The sequence below is a fragment of the Lepidochelys kempii genome, chromosome 3 (genome assembly GCF_965140265.1).
Source record: "Lepidochelys kempii isolate rLepKem1 chromosome 3, rLepKem1.hap2, whole genome shotgun sequence".
Lineage (NCBI taxonomy): Eukaryota > Metazoa > Chordata > Testudines > Cheloniidae > Lepidochelys > Lepidochelys kempii.
Window position 1 is genome coordinate 209331602 of NC_133258.1, and position 19435 is coordinate 209351036.

Here is a 19435-nt window from a genome sequence, read left to right on the forward strand (position 1 = left end):
TACAAGCCTGCTACTGGCTGCGAGGTTTACAAGCCTGCTACTGGCTGCGAGCTAATAGGCCTGGTGCTTTGGCTCAAGCCAAGTGGTAGCTGCTGTTGCTTTTAGGTTGAGGGTTCGGTCCGCTAGGATGATCCACCCAGTGGTGTCATTGGTAGGTGGTGACCCACAGGGAGCTTTGAACTCCTCTGAAGCTCCGGGCAGCTTACCGGGCCATGGGGAGCACGGGATCCCTCCTAGCAAAGTGTCTCTCACTGGCCCTGATCCTGGTTGAAGCGTGGGGGAGGGGATGAGTCTTTGACACACTCTGTGCTAACAGTACAGGCCAGATTCCAAGGTTTGTGTTTTCTTCCCGTTCTTTGTTAATTTGCCAGGGGAAGGTGCGGTGGATGCTCATGGGGTTTTGTGCCATGAGTGTGGAGTTTCTCCTGAGGGTTAATGCTTAGCTGAAATCCTCCTTTTGGCATGGCACAGCCCAGTGCGAAAACATAAACCCCAGGCCGGCTTGGCACGTCGCTTGGGCATTCTCTCTTGTTCCATGCGTTAAACTACAGGGGTTCTCAGACTTCATGGCACCGCGACCCCCTTCTGACAACAAAAGTTACTACCACCCCTGGCCGGGGGGAGGAGGGGGTCAAAGCCGAAGCTCAAGGGCTTCAGCCCCAGGCAGGGGGCCTGTAACCTGAGCCTCACCGCCCAGGGCTGAAGCCCTCAGGCTTTGGCTTCGGCCCTGGGCAGTGGGACTCGGGCTTCGGCCATGGGCCCCAGCAAGTCTAAACCAGCCTTGGTGACCCCATTAAAACGGGGTCACGACCCACTTTGGGGTCCCGCCCCACAGTTGAGAACCCCTGCGTTAAGGTCTTGCTTTAAAAGGACTGGGTTAGAAAAGGCCAGGGAAGTCCCCACTCGGGGCTCCGGTGGGCCGGGCGAACTCCCTGCGTGGAGCGGCTGGCAGGATCGGGGCCTACGTTTGTTAGTCTCTAAGGTGCCACAAGTACTTCTTTTCTTATTGCTTCCGTCATTATACCTGCTGTCAGGGGTCGGGTGCAGATTTGGGAGGTCTGGTGTTTAATTTTCATGTTAGTATTTATTTCACACCCCCCCTCAGGAAAATGGGAGCCGTTACTGCAGTGTGAGCAGTGTTTCCGAGTGACCAGCTAAGACCCCTGTGGGAGGAAGGAAAAAACCAGCATGGATGGGCTCCTAGAACAGACCAGTGTGCTAATGCACGGGAAAATCGCTGAAGCTGGGAAAAAGAATGGCTTAATTAACACCAGGAACTTAATGGCGGAGAACAGAGATGGCCTGGTCTCCGTGTACCCAGCCCCACAGTACCAGAGCCACATTGTGGGCAATCTCGCTGCTCAAAGCAGGAACGACCCGGTGCAGCAGCTGCTGGACCCCAATACGCTCCAACAGACGGTGGAGTCCCACTACCGCCCCAACCTCATCCTCTACTCGGAGAACGTGCTGCGCTCCTGGGGGGAGAGCGTGAGCGCCGAGTGCTGTGAGACCACCTTCATCGAGGACCGCTCCCCCACCAAGGACAGCCTGGAGTACCCCGACAGCAAGTTCATCGACCTCTCCGGTGACGACATCAAGATCCACACCCTCTCCTATGACGTGGAGGAAGATGAGGATTTCCAGGAGCTGGAGGTCAGATATTGCATGTTGCCTGTTGGAGAGGGATGCTGGGGGGTGTTATTTTGAATGATATGGGAGGGGCATGATGCTCATTTCGAGCACTGGTGCGGCCCCGATCCTGCAAGGCACTTGAGCACACACATGACTGTAACTTCTCAGGTGAAACCTCCAGCCCCATTGAAGCCCCTGGCAAAATTCACATTGAGTTCAGTGGGGTCCATGTGTTTCACCCGTCCACTTCCACTGGAAGCCTGTGAGGCTCCCTACTGTGCACGTGCTTTGCTGGGCTGCGGCCTGGATCGTCTTGCCTGGATCTGGCTACCACTAGCTGCCCTAAGAAGTGTGTCCATGTAAGACATTACTGTGTTATCAGCCCTGAACTGTAGCCTCACATGGTCCAAATAAAACCTAAGAGGCTAAGTATTTCTTTATGTTGTTCCCTGGCCAGGGGGTTTCTCCATTCAAAAAGGCCCAGATGGGAAGAGTTTGCAAGCTTCTGGTTTCCCTAGGGCTAGCATTACCCTTTGATTGGCTCATGGACATGCAACAAAAGGCAGAAATGTTTTTTTTCTTTGCGGTTTCTGTACCGATAGAGCAGGGAAAGGGGAATTCTTCATGTCCGGTTTAGTAGCCGTCAGGCTGTCTTGGCTACCAACTCCACGCGAGAGACATGGTCTTAACAAGGTATGCCAGAGGAGTTTGCTGTAAGAACCCTGTCCTGCGGTGTTTGCCAGTCAGCTCTGGGGACTGGGATTTTAGGACAACAAATTGCCCAGCTGTCCACTTCAAAGCCAGCTCCTCCATGTAGGGTTCGATGTAGATAATTATCATGGGTGTTTAATTGCATGATCCTGTTGTTGACACATCTGGCCCTAAATCCTGCACCGAGAGCCCCTCCCTTTCGGTGAACTCAAACCAGCCAGGCCTTCTGAGGCCACCTGGAATTTCTGGCTGGAGCAAGCTGCAGACCGCCCCTGGAACCGACGTGCCGGGGGGCTCAGTGGAGGGCCTGTGTGTGCACTGAATGGGCTTCTCCCTCTTTCACAGGATTCTGTGGTTTTTAACAACAAAATATTCAAAAGGAGCCCAGTCCAAACGGGGCCTGCTGTGATCCGGGGGGCTCTTCCTGAGAAGTCTAATGGCTGTTCGGTCAGGTCTGGCCTGTGTCACTGTGCACAAAGGGGGCCGTGTGGTTCTGAAAAGCTCTCTGCAAAACCTGGGGCGGGGGGAGTAGCCTCACGCTTTCCCTCTTTGCTTTCCAAGGAGGTAGGAGAGACGCCCTCTTTCCCCTTCCGTCACTGTAGGGAGCAGCATTGGCTGGTGGCTTGGGCACTGGGCTCAGGAGACCTGCGTCCTGTTCCCACGTCTGCCCCGACCTTCAATGTGACCTTGAAGCGTTCTGTGCCCTGGTTAGATTGCACGGCCTCTGGAGCACAGCGCGTCGCACGCCAGGCGCTCGACAGCGCCGGGCACAACCCAGCCCCCGTCTACTGTTCTACCACAGAGACAATTCTGCTGGAGGGGTGGAGCTGGGCTGATTGCTGCATCAGCACAAGTGCTTCGAGCAGCCCCGGTCCATGGGACGTCCTCCCCTTGGATCCTGGGTAGAGTTTGGGTCACCCCAGCTGGGACAGAGTAGCTCCAGGGGAAATGCTCGGCGGAGGTGCCCATCTGAGGAGAGAAGAGCGGCAGGGAGTCTGCGTGTCTGAGAGAGGCGGGGAAGAACGCGTGTTGTCTGCACCTGGCACAACGGGGCCCTGGTCTCGGTTGAGGCCCCTAATACGGCAAACACACAGCAATTGTCCCCCTGGCCCAAACAGGCAGGGCAGGTTCCTGTGGGGGCCCCGTCTCTCTACACCGCGGGGGTCTATTGTCTTGGTGCTCAGTGGGCACTGGGGCTGCGATAAGCCCTTGACCCGCCTTGAGCCCAGGCTGAGACGATGGCACATGCAGACGTGGGGGGGAGAGTAGATCTGTGCATGATCCCACTCGCAGAGACGCAGTGCGAGGCCCGTGCCAGGGCTGCGGCGTCATGGAGCCCCCAGGCGGCTGGCTCTCAGCCAGAAGAACGCTGCCTTAGCGCGGCTGGCTATGCAGAATTGGCAGCTGCTGGTGGGAGCTGAACGCTTCATGTCAAGCCAGCTCCGATAGCTGCTTAAGAGAGCACCTGCCACGGGGGAGGGTCCCTGAGCCCTGCTGACAGCAAGGGGAGAGCATGAACGGGCTAACCTCGACCCACCGCGCCCTGGATCAGCCCCGTCATTGGGCCCCCCAGTGCTATCGCAACCGAGCACCTCCGAGTCGAGAGCGAAGGTGACCTCCCGGCCCCCCTGTGAGAGGGCGAAGTATCACAGCACTGAGACAGAGAGGTTATGGCCCAGGTTCTCCAAGGCAGTTGGGTACCTAGCTCCCAGTGAGCTCAATGAAACTCAGCTGCCTCAATGGTCCTGAGGAGAGGAGCCCAAGGTCAGAGGCTATGGCAGACCGAGGACTTGAACGCAGAGCCCTGATTTCTGGCCTTCTGCCTCAGCCCCACACCCTATCTTCACAGCCGCTCCTGTGTCTCGCCCCCTGCCCGCTCCCTTACGGTGCTAATGCCTCGCCTCTGAATGTGACGCAGAGAGGGAACTGCAAAGGGATCCTAGTGCAGGTCTCCCTGGGGGGGTCCCCGGCAATGGGAACGTGTAGCCCTAACATGCCTCTCTGGGTGCGGTCCCTGCATCCGTTCACGAGAATCTGTTCACGTGGCTAATCCTAGGCTGGAAGTTGCCACAGTGTGAATGAAGAAAACATTAGCGCAGCAGCGGCTGAGGTGGGGAATGAGCTGCGCTGGGTTGTTAATGACATAAAAATGTCTCTGTCTAAAAGAAGAAAAGAGCCTCTGAATGACACCGCAGGAGCCCTGCAGACTAACAGTGCTCATCACCAGTTACTGGTGAGCGAAGGAGTCTCCCTCCTCCTGGCAATAACACGGAGGACGGGAAAAGGGTTTCATCCCACCGGCTTCCCTGGCTGTGCCGCAGAGTTGTTAAGGCAGATCAGCAGTAAAGGGAAATGTAAGCAGAGATCCAAGTCTTTTTTCATCAGCCTTTGGAGAGACTCAAAAAATTTGATCCTGCCATCCCGTATGTGCGGCACATCGCTGTGTATCTGGGAGAATCAGCTGCTGTGCCAAGAGACAGTTAGATGTGAGCTGCATGGCCCAGTGCCCATTCAAGGCACAGATTTGCAAGGGAAGTGTTCTCTTCCCCACACATCTGCGTTGTGGCTTCTTTCTGGGGCTAACCCCCCGCCATAGACCCTTTCTAGGCGGGCCAACGTGTGGCCAAGGCCTTGTCTACATGGGAAAGTTATACCGGTTTGAATTTACATTGGTGGTTAAACTGGTTTAGCTAAATATTGAATCAACAATATTTAATAGGCAGCAGGTTTAAAACAAACAAAAGGAAGTATTTCTTCACACAACGCACAGGCAACCTGTGGAACTTCTTGCCAGAGGATGCTGTGAAGGACAAGACTATAACAGGGTTCAAAGAAGAACTAGATAAATTCATGGAGGAGAGGTCCATCAATGGCTATTAGCCAGGATGGGCAGGGATGGTGTCCCTAGCCACTGTTTGCTGGAAGCTGGGAATGGGTGACAGGGGATGGATCACTTGGTGAGTCCCTGTTCTGTTCATTCCCTCTGGGGCACCTGGCATTGGCCACTGTCAGCAGACAGGACACCGGGCTAGATGGACCTTTGCTCTGACCCAGTCTGGTCGTTCTTATGTAACGTTGAATTTCATCTGCTGTTTTGTTGTCTAGTTACCCGGTTCAGTGAGATTCCTTTGTAACTCTTTGCAGTCTGCTTTGGACTTAACTATCTTGAGCATAGGCACCAACTTCCTCTCTACCCAGGGGGTGCTCGACCTCTCCCACCTCCACCCCAGGCCTGCCCCCACTCCACCCCTTCCTCCGAGGCCCACGCTGTCTCTTCCCACCCCCTCCCCCGAGCACACCCTGTCCCTGCTCCTTCCTCTCCCCACCCCCAGCTAGGGTTGCCAATTTTGATTGATGAAACCTTCAGGAATACATCCATGTAACATAATCTTTAATTCCTGGAGACTCTGGGGCAATCCTGGAGGGGTTGGCAACCCTACCCCCAGCACCTCCTGCATGATGCAGAACAGCTGATCGCGGTGGGCCCAAGGTGCTGGGAGGGAGGGGGAGGAGTTGATCCATGGGAGGGTGTGGGGGGGTGCTTGGCTACCAGTGGCTGCTAAGCACATGCTAATTTTTTTTTCTGATGGCACCTATGATCTTGAGTAATTTTGTATTGTCTGCAGACCTCCCTGCCCCCTCACCGTTCACCCCTTTTCCCATATCATTTGTGAATATGTTGAACAGCCCTGGTCCCAGCACAGACCTCTGTGGGACCCCGCTATTTACCTCTCTCCACTTTGAGAACTGACCATTACTTCCTACGCTTTGTTTCCGGTCTTTTAACCTGTTACTGATCCAGGAGAGGGAAGGTCCTCTCCCATGGCAGCTTAGTTTGCTTAAGAGCAAACTCAAGGCTTTCTGAAAGTCCGGGTACACTCTATCATGTACATTAGATCGCTGGATCACCCTTGCTCGCATGCTTGTTGACACCCTCAAAGAATTCTAATAGACGGGTGAGGCTTGATTTCCCTATACAAAAGGCATGTTGACTATTCGCTAACCTATTTTGTTCATTTATGATAATTATGTTCTTTAATATAGTTTCTACCAATTTGACTGGTGCTAAAGTTCAGCTTACCAGCCTGTAATTGCCAGATCACCTCTGGAGGCATTTTTTAAAACTGGGTGTCACATTAGCTATCTTCCACTCATCTGAGACAGAGGCTGATTTAAGCTATATGTTATGTACCACAGTTAGTCGTTCTACAGTTTCATATTTGAGTTCCTTCAGAACTCTTGGGAGAATCCCATCTGGTCCTGATGATCTATTACAGTTTAATTTATCAAACTCTTCCAAAACCACCTCTGCTGACACTTCAATCTGGGACAGTTCCTCAGATCTGTCACCTAAAAAGAATGGCTCCGGTGTGGGAATCTCCTGCACCTCCTCTGCAGTGAAGACTGGTACAATGAATTCATTTAGTTTCTCTTCAAGGCCTTATCTTCCTTGAGTGCTCCCTTAGCACCTTGGTTGTCCAGTGGCCCCAAAGATTGTTTAGCAGGCTTGCTGATTCTAATGTACTTAACAATTTTTTTGCTGCTAGTTTTGGTGTCTTTTGCTAATTGATCTTAAATCTTTCTTGGCCTGCCTGATTATACATTTACACTTAGAATCATAGAATCATAGAATATCAGGGTTGGAAGGGACCCCAGAAGGTCATCTAGTCCAACCCCCTGCTCAAAGCAGGACCAATTCCCAGTTAAATCATCCCAGCCAGGGCTTTGTCAAGCCTGACCTTAAAAACCTCTAAGGAAGGAGATTCTACCACCTCCCTAGGTAACGCATTCCAGTGTTTCACCACCCTCTTAGTGAAAAAGTTTTTCCTAATATCCAATCTAAACCTCCCCCACTGCAACTTGAGACCATTACTCCTCGTTCTGTCATCTGCTACCATTGAGAACAGTCTAGAGCCATCCTCTTTGGAACCCCCTTTCAGGTAGTTGAAAGCAGCTATCAAATCCCCCCTCATTCTTCTCTTCTGCAGGCTAAACAATCCCAGCTCCCTCAGCCTCTCCTCATAACTCATGTGTTCCAGTCCCCTAATCATTTTTGTTGCCCTTCGCTGGACTCTCTCCAATTTATCCACATCCTTCTTGAAGTGTGGGGCCCAAAACTGGACACAGTACTCCAGATGAGGCCTCACCAATGTCGAATAGAGGGGAACGATCACGTCCCTCGATCTGCTCGCTATGCCCCTACTTATACATCCCAAAATGCCATTGGCCTTCTTGGCAACAAGGGCACACTGCTGACTCATATCCAGCTTCTCGTCCACTGTCACCCCTAGGTCCTTTTCTGCAGAACTGCTGCCTAGCCATTCGGTCCCTAGTCTGTAGCTGTGCATTGGGTTCTTCCGTCCTAAGTGCAGGACCCTGCACTTATCCTTATTGAACCTCATCAGATTCCTTTTGGCCCAATCTTCCAATTAGTCTAGGTCCTTCTGTATCCTATCCCTCCCCTCCAGCGTATCTACCACTCCTCCCAGTTTAGTATCATCCGCAAATTTGCTGAGAGTGCAATCCACACCATCCTCCAGATCATTTATGAAGATATTGAATAAAACCGGCCCCAGGACCGACCCTTGGGGCACTCCACTTGATACCGGCTGCCAACTAGACATGGAGCCATTGATCACTACCCGTTGAGCCCGACAATTTAGCCAGCTTTCTACCCACCTTATAGTGCATTCATCCAGCCCATACTTCCTTAACTTGCTGACAAGAATACTATGGGAGACCGTGTCAAAAGCTTTGCTAAAGTCAAGAAACAATACATCCACTGCTTTCCCTTCATCCACAGAACCAGTAATCTCATCATAAAAGGCGATTAGATTAGTCAGGCATGACCTTCCCTTGGTGAATCCATGCTGGCTGTTCCTGATCACTTTCCTCTCATGCAAGTGCTTCAGGATTGATTCTTTGAGGACCTGCTCCATGATTTTTCCAGGGACTGAGGTGAGGCTGACTGGCCTGTAGTTCCCAGGATCTTCCTTCTTCCCTTTTTTAAAGATTGGCACTACATTAGCCTTTTTCCAGTCATCCGGGACTTCCCCGGTTCGCCACGAGTTTTCAAAGATAATGGCCAGTGGCTCTGCAATCACAGCCGCCAATTCCTTCAGCACTCTCGGATGCAACTCGTCTGGCCCCATGGACTTGTGCACGTCCAGCTTTTCTAAATAGTCCCTAACCGCCTCTATCTCCACAGAGGGCTGGCCATCTCTTCCGCATTTTGTGATGCCCAGCGCAGCAGTCTGGGAGCTGACCTTGTTAGTGAAAACAGAGGCAAAAAAAGCATTGAGTACATTAGCTTTTTCCACATCCTCTGTCACTAGGTTGCCTCCCTCATTCAGTAAGGGGCCCACACATTCCTTGGCTTTCTTCTTGTTGGCAACATACCTGAAGAAACCCTTCTTGTTACTCTTGACATCTCTGGCTAGCTGCAGCTCCAGGTGCGATTTGGCCCTCCTGATAACATTCCTACATGCCCGAGCAATATTTTTATACTCTTCCCTGGTCATATGTCCAACCTTCCACTTCTTGTAAGCTTCTTTTTTATGTTTAAGATCCGCTAGGATTTCACCATTAAGCCAAGTTGGTCGCCTGCCATATTTACTATTCTTTCGACTCATCGGGATGGTTTGTCCCTGTAACCTCAACAGGGATTCCTTGAAATACAGCCAGCCAGTTTGTGAGCAGCAGGTCAAGAAAAGCACCCCCCCTAGTTGGCTCTTCTAGCACTTGCGCCAGGAAATTGTCCCCTACGCTTTCCAAAAACTTCCTGGATTGTCTATGCACCGCTGTATTGCTCTCCCAGCAGATATCAGGAAAATTAAAGTCACCCATGAGAATCAGGGCATGCGATCTAGTAGCTTCCGTGAGCTGCCGGAAGAAAGCCTCATCCACCTCATCCCCCTGGTCCGGTGGTCTATAGCAGACTCCCACCACTACATCACTCTTGTTGCACACACTTCTAAACTTAATCCAGAGACACTCAGGTTTTTCTGCAGTTTCGTACCGGAGCTCTGAGCAGTCATACTGCTCCCTTACATACAGTGCTACTCCCCCACCTTTTCTGCCCTGCCTGTCCTTCCTGAACAGTTTATAACCATCCATGACAGTACTCCAGTCATATGAGTTATCCCACCAAGTCTCTGTTATTCCGATCACGTCATAGTTCCTTGACATCACCAGGACCTCCAGTTCTCCCTGCTTGTTTCCAAGGCTTTGTGCATTTGTATATAAGCACTTGAGATAACCTGTTGATCGCCCCTCATTGCCAGTATGAGGCAGGAGCCCTCCCCTCACAGACATTCCTGCCTGTGCTTCCTCCCGGTATCCCGCTTTCCCACTTACCTCAGGGCTTTGGTCTCCTTCCCCCGGTGAACCTAGTTTAAAGCCCTCCTCACTAGGTTAGCCAGCCTGCTGGCAAAGATGCTCTTCCCTCTCTTCGTAAGATGGAGCCCGTCTCTACCCAGCACTCCTCCTTCATGGAACACCATCCCATGGTCAAAGAAACCAAAGCCTTCTCTCCGACACCACCTGCGTAGCCATTCGTTGACTTCCACGATTCGACGCTCCCTACCTAGGCCTTTTCCTTCCACGGGGAGGATGGACGAGAACACCACTTGCGCCTCCAACTCCTTTATTCTTCTTCCTAGAGCCACATAGTCCGCAGTGATCCGCTCAAGGTCATTCTTGGCAGTATCATTGGTGCCCACGTGGAGAAGCAGGAAGGGGTAGCGATCCGAGGGCTTGATGAGTCTCGGCAGTCTCTCCGTCACATCACGAATCTTAGCCCCTGGCAAGCAGCAGACTTCTCGGTTTTCCCGGTCAGGGCGGCAGATAAATGACTCAGTCCCCCGGAGGAGAGAGTCCCCGACCACCACCACCCGCCTTCTCCTCTTGGGGGTGGTGGTCGTGGAACCCCCAACCTCAGGACAGCGCATCTCATGCCTTCCAACCAGCGGAGTCTCCTTCTGCTTTCTCGCCCCAGACATATCATCTGGTCCACTCTCCGCAACGATACCTGTGGAGAGAACATGAAAGCGGTTAGTTACCTGTGTCTGTGTTACTGGAACCCGGACATTCCCCTTACCTCTTCTGGAGGTCACATGTTGCCAAGCTTCTTCACTGGTCTCTTGGCTCCTCTGTGCAACCTGCTCTATATCTGTAGAGCTTTGTGCCCCTAGAAGCCTATCCTCAGTTTCCCGTATGCAACGCAGGGTTGTTATCTGTTGCTCCAGACCTTCAATCTTCTCTTCCAATATGGAGACCAGCTTGCACTTTGTACAGACAAAGTCGCTTCTGTCCTGTGGAAGAAAGACAAACATGGCACATCCAGTGCAGGTCACAACAGCTGAACCCCCCCCTTCCATATCACCTTCCTACTATGAGCTTCCTCAGAGCAGTTTGCAAGACGTAAGCCTCACTGGGCTCCCTCCAGGCGAACTCCCAGGCAAACTCCTGCTGTGTGCTGCTCTGCTGTCCCCGCTGCTCAGCTGGTTCTCCGCCGCTCAGCTGGTTCGGGAAGCTCTGGCTATTTTTAAACAGCCAGGCTTCCCTGTCGCAAACAAACAGACACCCTACTGCCCGCCCCCTGCAGGCTAGCAGCCAATCAGACACTCACTCAGGCTCTCACACTGCCCCCCCAGCAAACACACGCTCGGATACTTCCTCAGCAAGCAAACAAACACAGACTCGGATACTTACCAGTCCCAGGCAAACTCCTGCTGTGTGCTGCTCTGCTGTCCCCGCTGCTCAGCTGGTTCTCCGCCGCTCAGCTGGTTCGCGAAGCTCTGGCTATTTTTAAACTTGACTGGCCGGAGTTTATGCTCCTTTCTATTGTCCTCTGTAGGATTTGACATGCATTTTTTAAAGGATGTCTCTTTGCCTCTTAACATCCTCTTTTAATCTGTTGTTTAGCCATGGCGTAATTTTTTTTTGTCCTCTTACTCTTTTTTTTAATTTGATTGATTTTTATTTGGGGCATACATTTTAGATTGAGCCTCTATTCTGCTTTTTTAAAACAGTTTCCTTGCAGTTTGTAGGCATTTCACCTTTGTGACTGTTCCTTTTAATTTCCGTTTAACTCGCTTCCTCATTTTTGTGTAGTTCCCTTTTTGAAGTTAAATGCGACTGCGGTGGGTTTCTTTGGTATTTCCCCCCCCTGCATGATGTTAAATTCAGTTACATTACGGTTGCTGTTACCAAGTGATTCAGCTATATTCCCCTCTTGGATCAGATCTTGTGCTCCATTTAGGACTAAATCAAGAATTGCCTTTCCCCTTGTGGGACTAATTGCTCCGAGAAGCAGTTATTAATCATGTCTAGAAATTTTATCTCTCCATCCTGTCCTGAGATGACACCCAGCCAGTCATAATGGGTATACTTGAAATCCCCCATTATTACTAAGCCTTCTGTTTTTGTTTCCTTTCTAATTTCCCTGAGCATTTGACCGTCATGGTCACCGTCCTGGTCAGGTGGTCGGTAGTGTATCCCTGCTGCTATACTCCTATTATTCAAGCACAGAATTTCTCTCCATAGAGATCCTATGGTACAATTTGATTCATTTAAGATTCGTACTCTATTTGACTCTCTGCTTTTTTCACATACAGTGCCACTCCCCCACCAGCACAACCTGCTGTGTCATTCCTGTATACTTTATACGCTAGGACAACTTTGTCCCCTTGTTTATCCTCATTCCACCACGTTTCTTGGATAGCTGTTACATCCGTATCCTCAGTGAATACCTGACACTCAAGTTCACCCGGTTTAGTATCTAGCCGTCTGTTTGCAGTGGTGTTGGAGCCATGTTGCTCTCAGGATGTTGGAGAGCTGAGGTGGGTGAGGTAGTTTTTAAAAGGTGCATTTTTGTCTTAACCGCTTCTTCTACTCTGTTGTGTAGCCACAGCAGCACTGCTTTGGTCCTCTTAGGGTTTGTTTTTTAATTTGGGTTTGAGCCTCCCGTATGCTGTTTCTAAAGGGTTTCTCTGCCTGTGGCTGTTCCTTTATAATTTTGCTTCACCAACAGAAGTTGGTCATTAAAAGATATTACCCAACCTACTTTGTCTCTCTATTTAGACTTCGAGCATTTGTAATAAGCACTTATAACATTTGTCTGTATTTAGTTGTCTGCCTTCCTGTGATGTAATTGAATGGGACTCTTTTTCATTTGACTGTTTCTCTTGAGTTCCTGTCTGTACTTTATCAACTTCTATCCTCTCCTCTTTGCTAGGACACAGATTATCCCGTTTAATAAATCCTCCCCTCAGAGATGTCTCTGTCTGAACCATGTGCTCTTCTGCACCCGTCGGCTTTCCCTTGGCCCTTAGTTTATAAACTCCTCTGTGACCTTTAAAATGTGAAAAGCTAGCTGTCTGGTTCCATTTTGGTTTAGGTGGAGCCCATCCTTCCTGTATAGGCTCCTCCTTTCCCAGAAGGTTCCCCAGTTCCTACTAAACCTAAACCCCTCCTCCCTACACCATTGTCTCATCCATACACTGAGACTCTGCTGTTCTGCCTGGCCCTGTGCATGGAACTGGAAGTATTTCAGAGAATGCTACCATGGAGGTCCTGGACTTTAATCTCTTGCTTGACAGCCTAAATTTGGCCTCCGGGTCCACTCCCCTATCCCTGTGTCTCTGGTGCCAACATGTACCACAGTCACCGGTGCCATCCCTGAACTGTACATAACTCTGTCTAGATGTCTCGAGGTGTCCGTAACCTTTGCACCTGGCAGGCAGGTCTTTATGTCAGGGCTAATGGCTAGACAACCCACCAAATAAGGCTTTATTAAAATACGGCACAAGTTCCTTACTGAGGTATTCTTCTGTGGCTGGGCTGCTGTCTCTACTCCAGGAGTATCATTCGTCATACCGCGCTCGCTCTGCTATGCTAACGTCTTAGTAATGAGCTTATTAAAGAAACCCAAGTTATTGATGAAATACAGGAGTGAGAGAGTGAATTATTCATACATAGAGCATAAGAGAATGGATTTGAGTTCTCTTGTTAAAAAAAAATCCACCGATGACTGAAATATTCTCTGTAAAATGAAAAAAAAAAGTGTTTGAGTGAATAAAAACCGAAAGCTGTCCCTTTGCCCGACGAATCGCAGCACAAGGCCAAGGAGCCTAGAGGTGGATCTATTGCACCTGAGCTCTCCGCTCAAGTCTCGTGAAAATCGCTACATCTGTCTCAGTGCTTATGTGGCCCTTTTCTCCATCGTGTCTACGTGCCCTGGACTCGTGCCTGGATTTCCAGCCTCACAGGGCTCTGCTCCCATTGTACAGGTGGGGAACTGAGACCCGAGGGGCCTCGATGACTTGCCCAAAGTCCCGTCAAGGAGAGTTTTGTCATTGATTTCAGAGAAGACAGGATTTCACCCCTGGGCTCTGTGTTAACAAACTCTACTTACTGTGTGGCATCTACGTGGAGGATGAAACGGTTGACGGGATTCTAAGGCCTCTTATGACTGAAGTCAGACTTGGATATTGATTCTAAAATTCCTGGGTGAGAGCTCGGCTTGTACAACACGTGCCCAGAACAAACACCAGTGAACAAGGTTTTTTCCATTCTCCTTGGACAGGCTGGCGCATGCTAAAGCCATGTATGTTCCTTTGAGTGCAGCTACCATGAAAAACATGCAGTTTGGTTCTGTGGAGGGAGCCGTTTCATCCAATGTTGGAAAATGAATTGCCTTCCACCCTAACGCAGTGATGAACTTCGTGCTGAGATGGCTCGGTATTCCAGCAATGCCTCTTCAGAGCATGCAGAAAGCGGAATGGTCCAATTCTCATCTCGGATGCACAGAATCCCCTTTTTGGAAGAAACCCTATAGGGCTTGCACACGAATGGGATTTTAGACCTAGGAAACAATAATGCAACATGCACCTGAGATGGAAATCTGGTACTTAACAGACCTTTGCAGTTTCTATGGCATTTATGTGAGCTGAAGAATCTATCTCAGGTATTTGTGTGCCCCCCATTGCTATAGTATTCGTGCACCTCACAATCTTGACGATATTTATCCTCAGAATGCCCCATGAAATAGGGAAGAGCTCTTAGCCCCATTGTACAGATGGGGAGCTAAGGCACAGAGAGGCTAAGTGATGGGCCCAAGGTCTCTCGCACACAATCTGTGACAGAGTAGGGACTTGAGCTCCCATCACCTGAGCACCAGGCCAGCACCCTAACCACTGGATCATCTTTCTTTCTGGAATATTAATGCAAATGCAAACCTATGGGCCGAAGCCTGCAAACACACTTTACTCCCTGGCCTCGTCATGCTGCAGCCAAGCTATGCTCGTGTGTACAGGTCTCTAGAATCTGACCCGATTGTAGAGCCCCAAGTCCCAGAATAGCGAACTCTCTCCTGGGTTTTCATTAGAAACCATACGGTTTGCAGGGTTCTAGAACTTAGCGGTAACGGCCAATTCTCGTCAGTCAGCGCCTGAGGTGAGAAACGGAATTTTGTTCTTTGACACAGTTTGCATTCAGTCCCTGTCATCTTGTTTTATTTTCTTAGTTAATGAAAACCAAACTGCTTTTCTTTTCTTCCTTTTTTCTTTGATTTCAGGTGTGAGTTTGGGAGTTCTCCATCCACAAACTAGCTTTGATGTTTGAAATGCATGTTTGCAAGGTACCAGCTCTCAGGTGCCGTCGAGCTTTGCGGCTGTATTTGCCTTTCCATTTAAAACGAATGACCTGTTAACATTAACAGAAGCACCTGGGGTAGCAGCATTCCTGGACGCTATGGTACTGACCCGATCATAGGACTTTTGTGACCTTGACCCAGATTCAGTGATGTCCTTCCCCATTTACCCTCCCTGCCACCCCAGTTGCATAGAACAGTGTGAAGTGTGTTGTGAAAAGCGAAATCAAAACAAGTTTTGCTGGGATGTTCAAAGGGGCCCAACTCCCATGGGACTGTCAATGACAATTTGGGTCCTTACCTCCCGTAGGGCCCTTTGAAATGCCCCAGCCTTAGTTCCCAGCACTGCGAGGTCTGCAGCCATCCTTATCTCCTGCAGGAGCAAGGTCTATAACGTAAGTCCTGGCCCCACAGATATTCTGTCCCCCACATGCGCTGGCTGTGGTGAAATGTTCATCGTTCCAGTGGGTTATAGCTGGTGGGGGGAGAGGCTTTAGGGTGGGAAAGGGAATAATCTGTTACAGGCAGAACAGACAGATTGAGAAGTTCAGGTCAGACCCCCTCCCCACATTTCATGGTTCTACTATGTAGGCAATTAATTAACAGGCTGTAATAGTTATGTTTTATTTGCATTCAATCTTTTTCCCCCTAAAAGGAAATATGTTAATAGAAGCCACTGGAGTCTGTAGACACTGAGCTCTGCCAAGCCATAGGGATATTAACACTTGTTATCCATGCATGAGACTTGGGGATACTTTTCAGTTGTCTCTTTACCAGCCTTCCTCTGAGTCACACTTACTACACCTGGGGTCCAGACATAGAATCATAGAATATCAGGGTTGGAAGAGACCCCAGAAGGTCATCTAGTCCAACCCCCTGCTCAAAGCAGGACCAATCCCCAACTAAATCATCCCAGCTAGGGCTTTGTCAAGCCGGGCCTTAAAAACCTCTAAGGATGGAGATTCCACCACCTCCCTAGGTAACCCATTCCAGTGCTTCACCACCCTCCTAGTGAAATAGTGTTTCTTAATATCCAACCTAAACCTCCCCCACTACTCCTTGTCCTGTCATCTGCTACCACTGAGAACAGTCTAGATCCATCCTCTTTGGAACCCCCTTTCAGGTAGTTGAAAGCAGCTATCAAATCCCCCCTCATTCTTCTCTTCTGCACACTAAACAATTCCAGTTCCCTCAGCCTCTCCTCATAAGTCACATGCCCCAGCCCCCTAATAATTTCCGTTGCCCTCTGCTGGACTCTCTCCAATTTGTCCACATCCTTTCTGTAGCGTGGGGCCCAAAACTGGACACAATACTCCAGATGTGGCCTCTCAGTGCCGAATAGAGGGGAACAATCGCTTAGCCAGTCAGTCAGTCACCAGCCTGTAGCATGGGATTCTTCCGTCCTAAGTGCAGGACTCTGCACTTTCCTTGTTGAACCTCATCAGATTTCTTTTGGTCCAATCCTCTAATTTGTCTAGGTCACTCTGGACCCTATCCCTACCGTCCAGCGTATCTACCTCTCCCCCCAGCTCAGCGTCATCCGTGAACTTGCTGAGGGTGCAATCCACACCATCCTCCAGATCTTTAATGAAGATGTTGAACAAAACCGGCCCCAGGACTGACCCTTGGGGCACTCTGCTTGATACTGGCTGCCAACTAGATGTCGAGTCGTTGATCACTACCCGTTGAGCCTGACGATCTAGCCAGCTTTCTATCCACCTTATAGTCCATTCATCCAATCCATACTTTTTTAACTTGCTGGCAAGAATACTGTGGGAGACCGTATCAAAAGCTTTGCTAAAGTCAAGATATATCAAGTCCACCGCTTTCCCCATCGCCACAGAGCCAGTTATCTCGTCATAGAAGGTGATCAGATTGGTCAGGCATGACGTGCCCTTGGTGAATCCATGCTGATTGTTCCTGATCACTTTCCTCTCCTCCTGGTGCCTGTGCCATGAACATTGTACATAGCCACAGCAAGGCCAGACGGGCTCTATACTGGGATGGTAAAACGAGCTGTCTGGTAACCGTTCCATCGTGGGAGGATGTGTGCACTGTTTCTTGAAAACTGAGGGGGAAACCAGACTGGGGGGAGATGGGAGGCGGCAGCTCTATAGTGAAGCAGAGAAAAAAGGGAGAACTCCTCGTAGTCTAATCAGTGCCCTCCATCAGTGTCGTTGTGCTTCTTTACTGTTGTCACTGGCACACCGTGCCGGTCGACGTGCAGGGCCAAACGCTCCACAAGTCTTAACCAATGGAGCTGCAAGCATTTACAGGAGCTGAGAGTTTGGGTCTACGCATCCTAAGTGAGGGTCACCTAGAGGGCTCCACCATTGCCCGGAAGTGAGCTGTGTTTCTGGGACAGCACTCCAGCCTGTACAGAATAGAAGCATTTCAAAGCAAGGATTTCTGGAGCAGGTTTTTCAGAAGCAAGGTATATGAAATACCAACTACGTTGAGCTTCCATTTAGGTTCTGATTGAAGTGTGCTTTAGAAAGTAAAGGGCAATTCATCACTGATTCTCAGCCCATCTTTAGGGACATAAACACGCCCCCTTTACTGCACACATACCGCTCTTGTGAGTTGGAGAGATTGTTGAAAGCTCCCGGGATTAGCTCCCTGCCATTCTCCAAAGAATATGGATATTTAGACGGCATCTTCACACTTGCAATTACTGCTCTCTGAGAAGAGGGCATGATTTGGCCAGGTGTGGCACTCTCCATCCTGCTCTGAGGTCGATTTGTATATTGCCATCTGAAAAATCCTGTTCCAGAGGCAATGCATTGAATGTAAGTTACTGCTCACCCTGAGACATAGTAATTCTTGGTGTCTAGATATACACATTCAAAATCCAGGAAGAGCAAGGATGGGCTCAGACAGCCACACTTTGGTTCAAGCATTTGGCTGTGTTTTGGATTTACAAGGATAAAATCAAAAGCTTGCTTGGTTTTGGATTCAGAGTCCACATGAAGTAAGGAACGGCCTCAAGCTTTCTTAGGCAGGTACTGTAAGGAAAGGGGCTGGATTAATTCTAGATACAGCAGCAGAACTGTGCTGGTGATGGTCTGGAGATTGTCATAGCATAGAAAAGGGTTAAATGGGAAAGTTGTGCCATTGGAACCATGTTTCTTACAAAAGATCATTTTGAACGCAATAAATCCACCTACAGTGCAATCAATGAGCCAGCCAGAACCTCTCATTGATTCTATGGTACAGTCGTGCACACCGATATTTGCAGCTCCAGCAATAAGCCTTATGGGGAAAGCAGTATATCTGGCGATGCACAAGTGTCTGAAATCTGCTCTGCTCATTCATGTTTCACTTTGAGTCAAAGTTTGTTACTTTGTCCACAGCAGAGGCCCTTAAGAGTGGTAAATCAGAAATACAGTGCCTTCTGTAATGTTTCTTCTCTACATCGTGCTGCTATATAAGAATGGCCATTCTGGGTCAGACCAGTGGTCCACTTAGCCCCGTATCCTGTCTTCTGACAGTGGCCATTGACAGATGTTTCAGAGGGAATGAACGGAACAGGGCAATTTATCAAGTGATCCATTTTGGCTAATAGCCATTGATGGATTTATCCTCCATGAACTTAGGTAGTTCTTTTCAGAACCCAGTTATGCTTTTGGCCTTCACAACATCCCCTGGCAACGCAGGGGCAAGATTCTGCATTGCATCTCTTAATCTCCACACCACTGTGTCTGGTGGCCCCAGACACCTTCCTCCTTATGCAGGGCTTGCAAGGGGTTCTTTAGAGAGCAGCCTCCTAGCTCTCTCCCACCATGCCTGCACTGGGGGGATTTTTCCCTAGCCAAATACGAGGCCATGAGGGCCCCATTAGGCTGCCCCAGCCCTTTTAAGCCAGCGCAAAAGGGCAGGCACAGGGGTGAGGATCTCACATGGGGTTCCCTACAGATTTTCGCTCTCTCATGGTGTTCATCTCAATTTGAGCTTTCCCTTGTAAAAAGTTTCTAGGTTTGAAGACAGGCTTTCCCCTATGACTGTCTGGCGTATCGTCTTCAGGCTTGACAAAGCCCTGGCTGGGATGGTTTAGTTGGGGATTGGTCCTGCTTTGAGCAGGGGGTTGGACGAGGTGACCTCCTGAGGTCCCTTCCAACCCTGAGATTCTATGATTCTGTGGGTGACCAGTCCAGGCGTGAGCTGGGCGAGATGCTAACTGCCACGTTCGTCTCAGTGCAGTGTTAATACACCAGTAGCTGTAGGCCACCGGCAGTATTTCGGCGCTGTCGTAGACCCAGTCTAGGTGATAAAACACACCCTCGTTAAACGTGGCAATGGCCGAAACACGTTATACAGGTAATCTACTGGTGCCTGTGTGGACAGGGGGATAACAATCAATCCACCACTTTTTATCCTGCTAAAATCTTCTGCAAGGTCTTTTTGAACAAACAAATAGTGAAGAGCAAGATTCAAAAGGAA

The 19435-nt window shown here is 49.8% G+C and overlaps 1 protein-coding gene across 6 annotated transcripts in view; it reads left to right on the plus strand.

Annotated features, from left to right (window-relative positions):
- Positions 1 to 19435, plus strand: part of SYNDIG1 (synapse differentiation inducing 1) — a 136168-nt gene that overhangs the window by 18978 nt on the left and 97755 nt on the right. For all 6 annotated transcript variants that reach the window (XM_073335339.1, XM_073335338.1, XM_073335340.1 and 3 more), the window contains exon 2: positions 1106 to 1653. In XM_073335339.1, the coding sequence (XP_073191440.1) occupies positions 1189 to 1653 (465 nt within the window). In that variant the 5' untranslated portion in view covers positions 1106 to 1188. The remainder of the gene's footprint in view (positions 1 to 1105; positions 1654 to 19435) is intronic.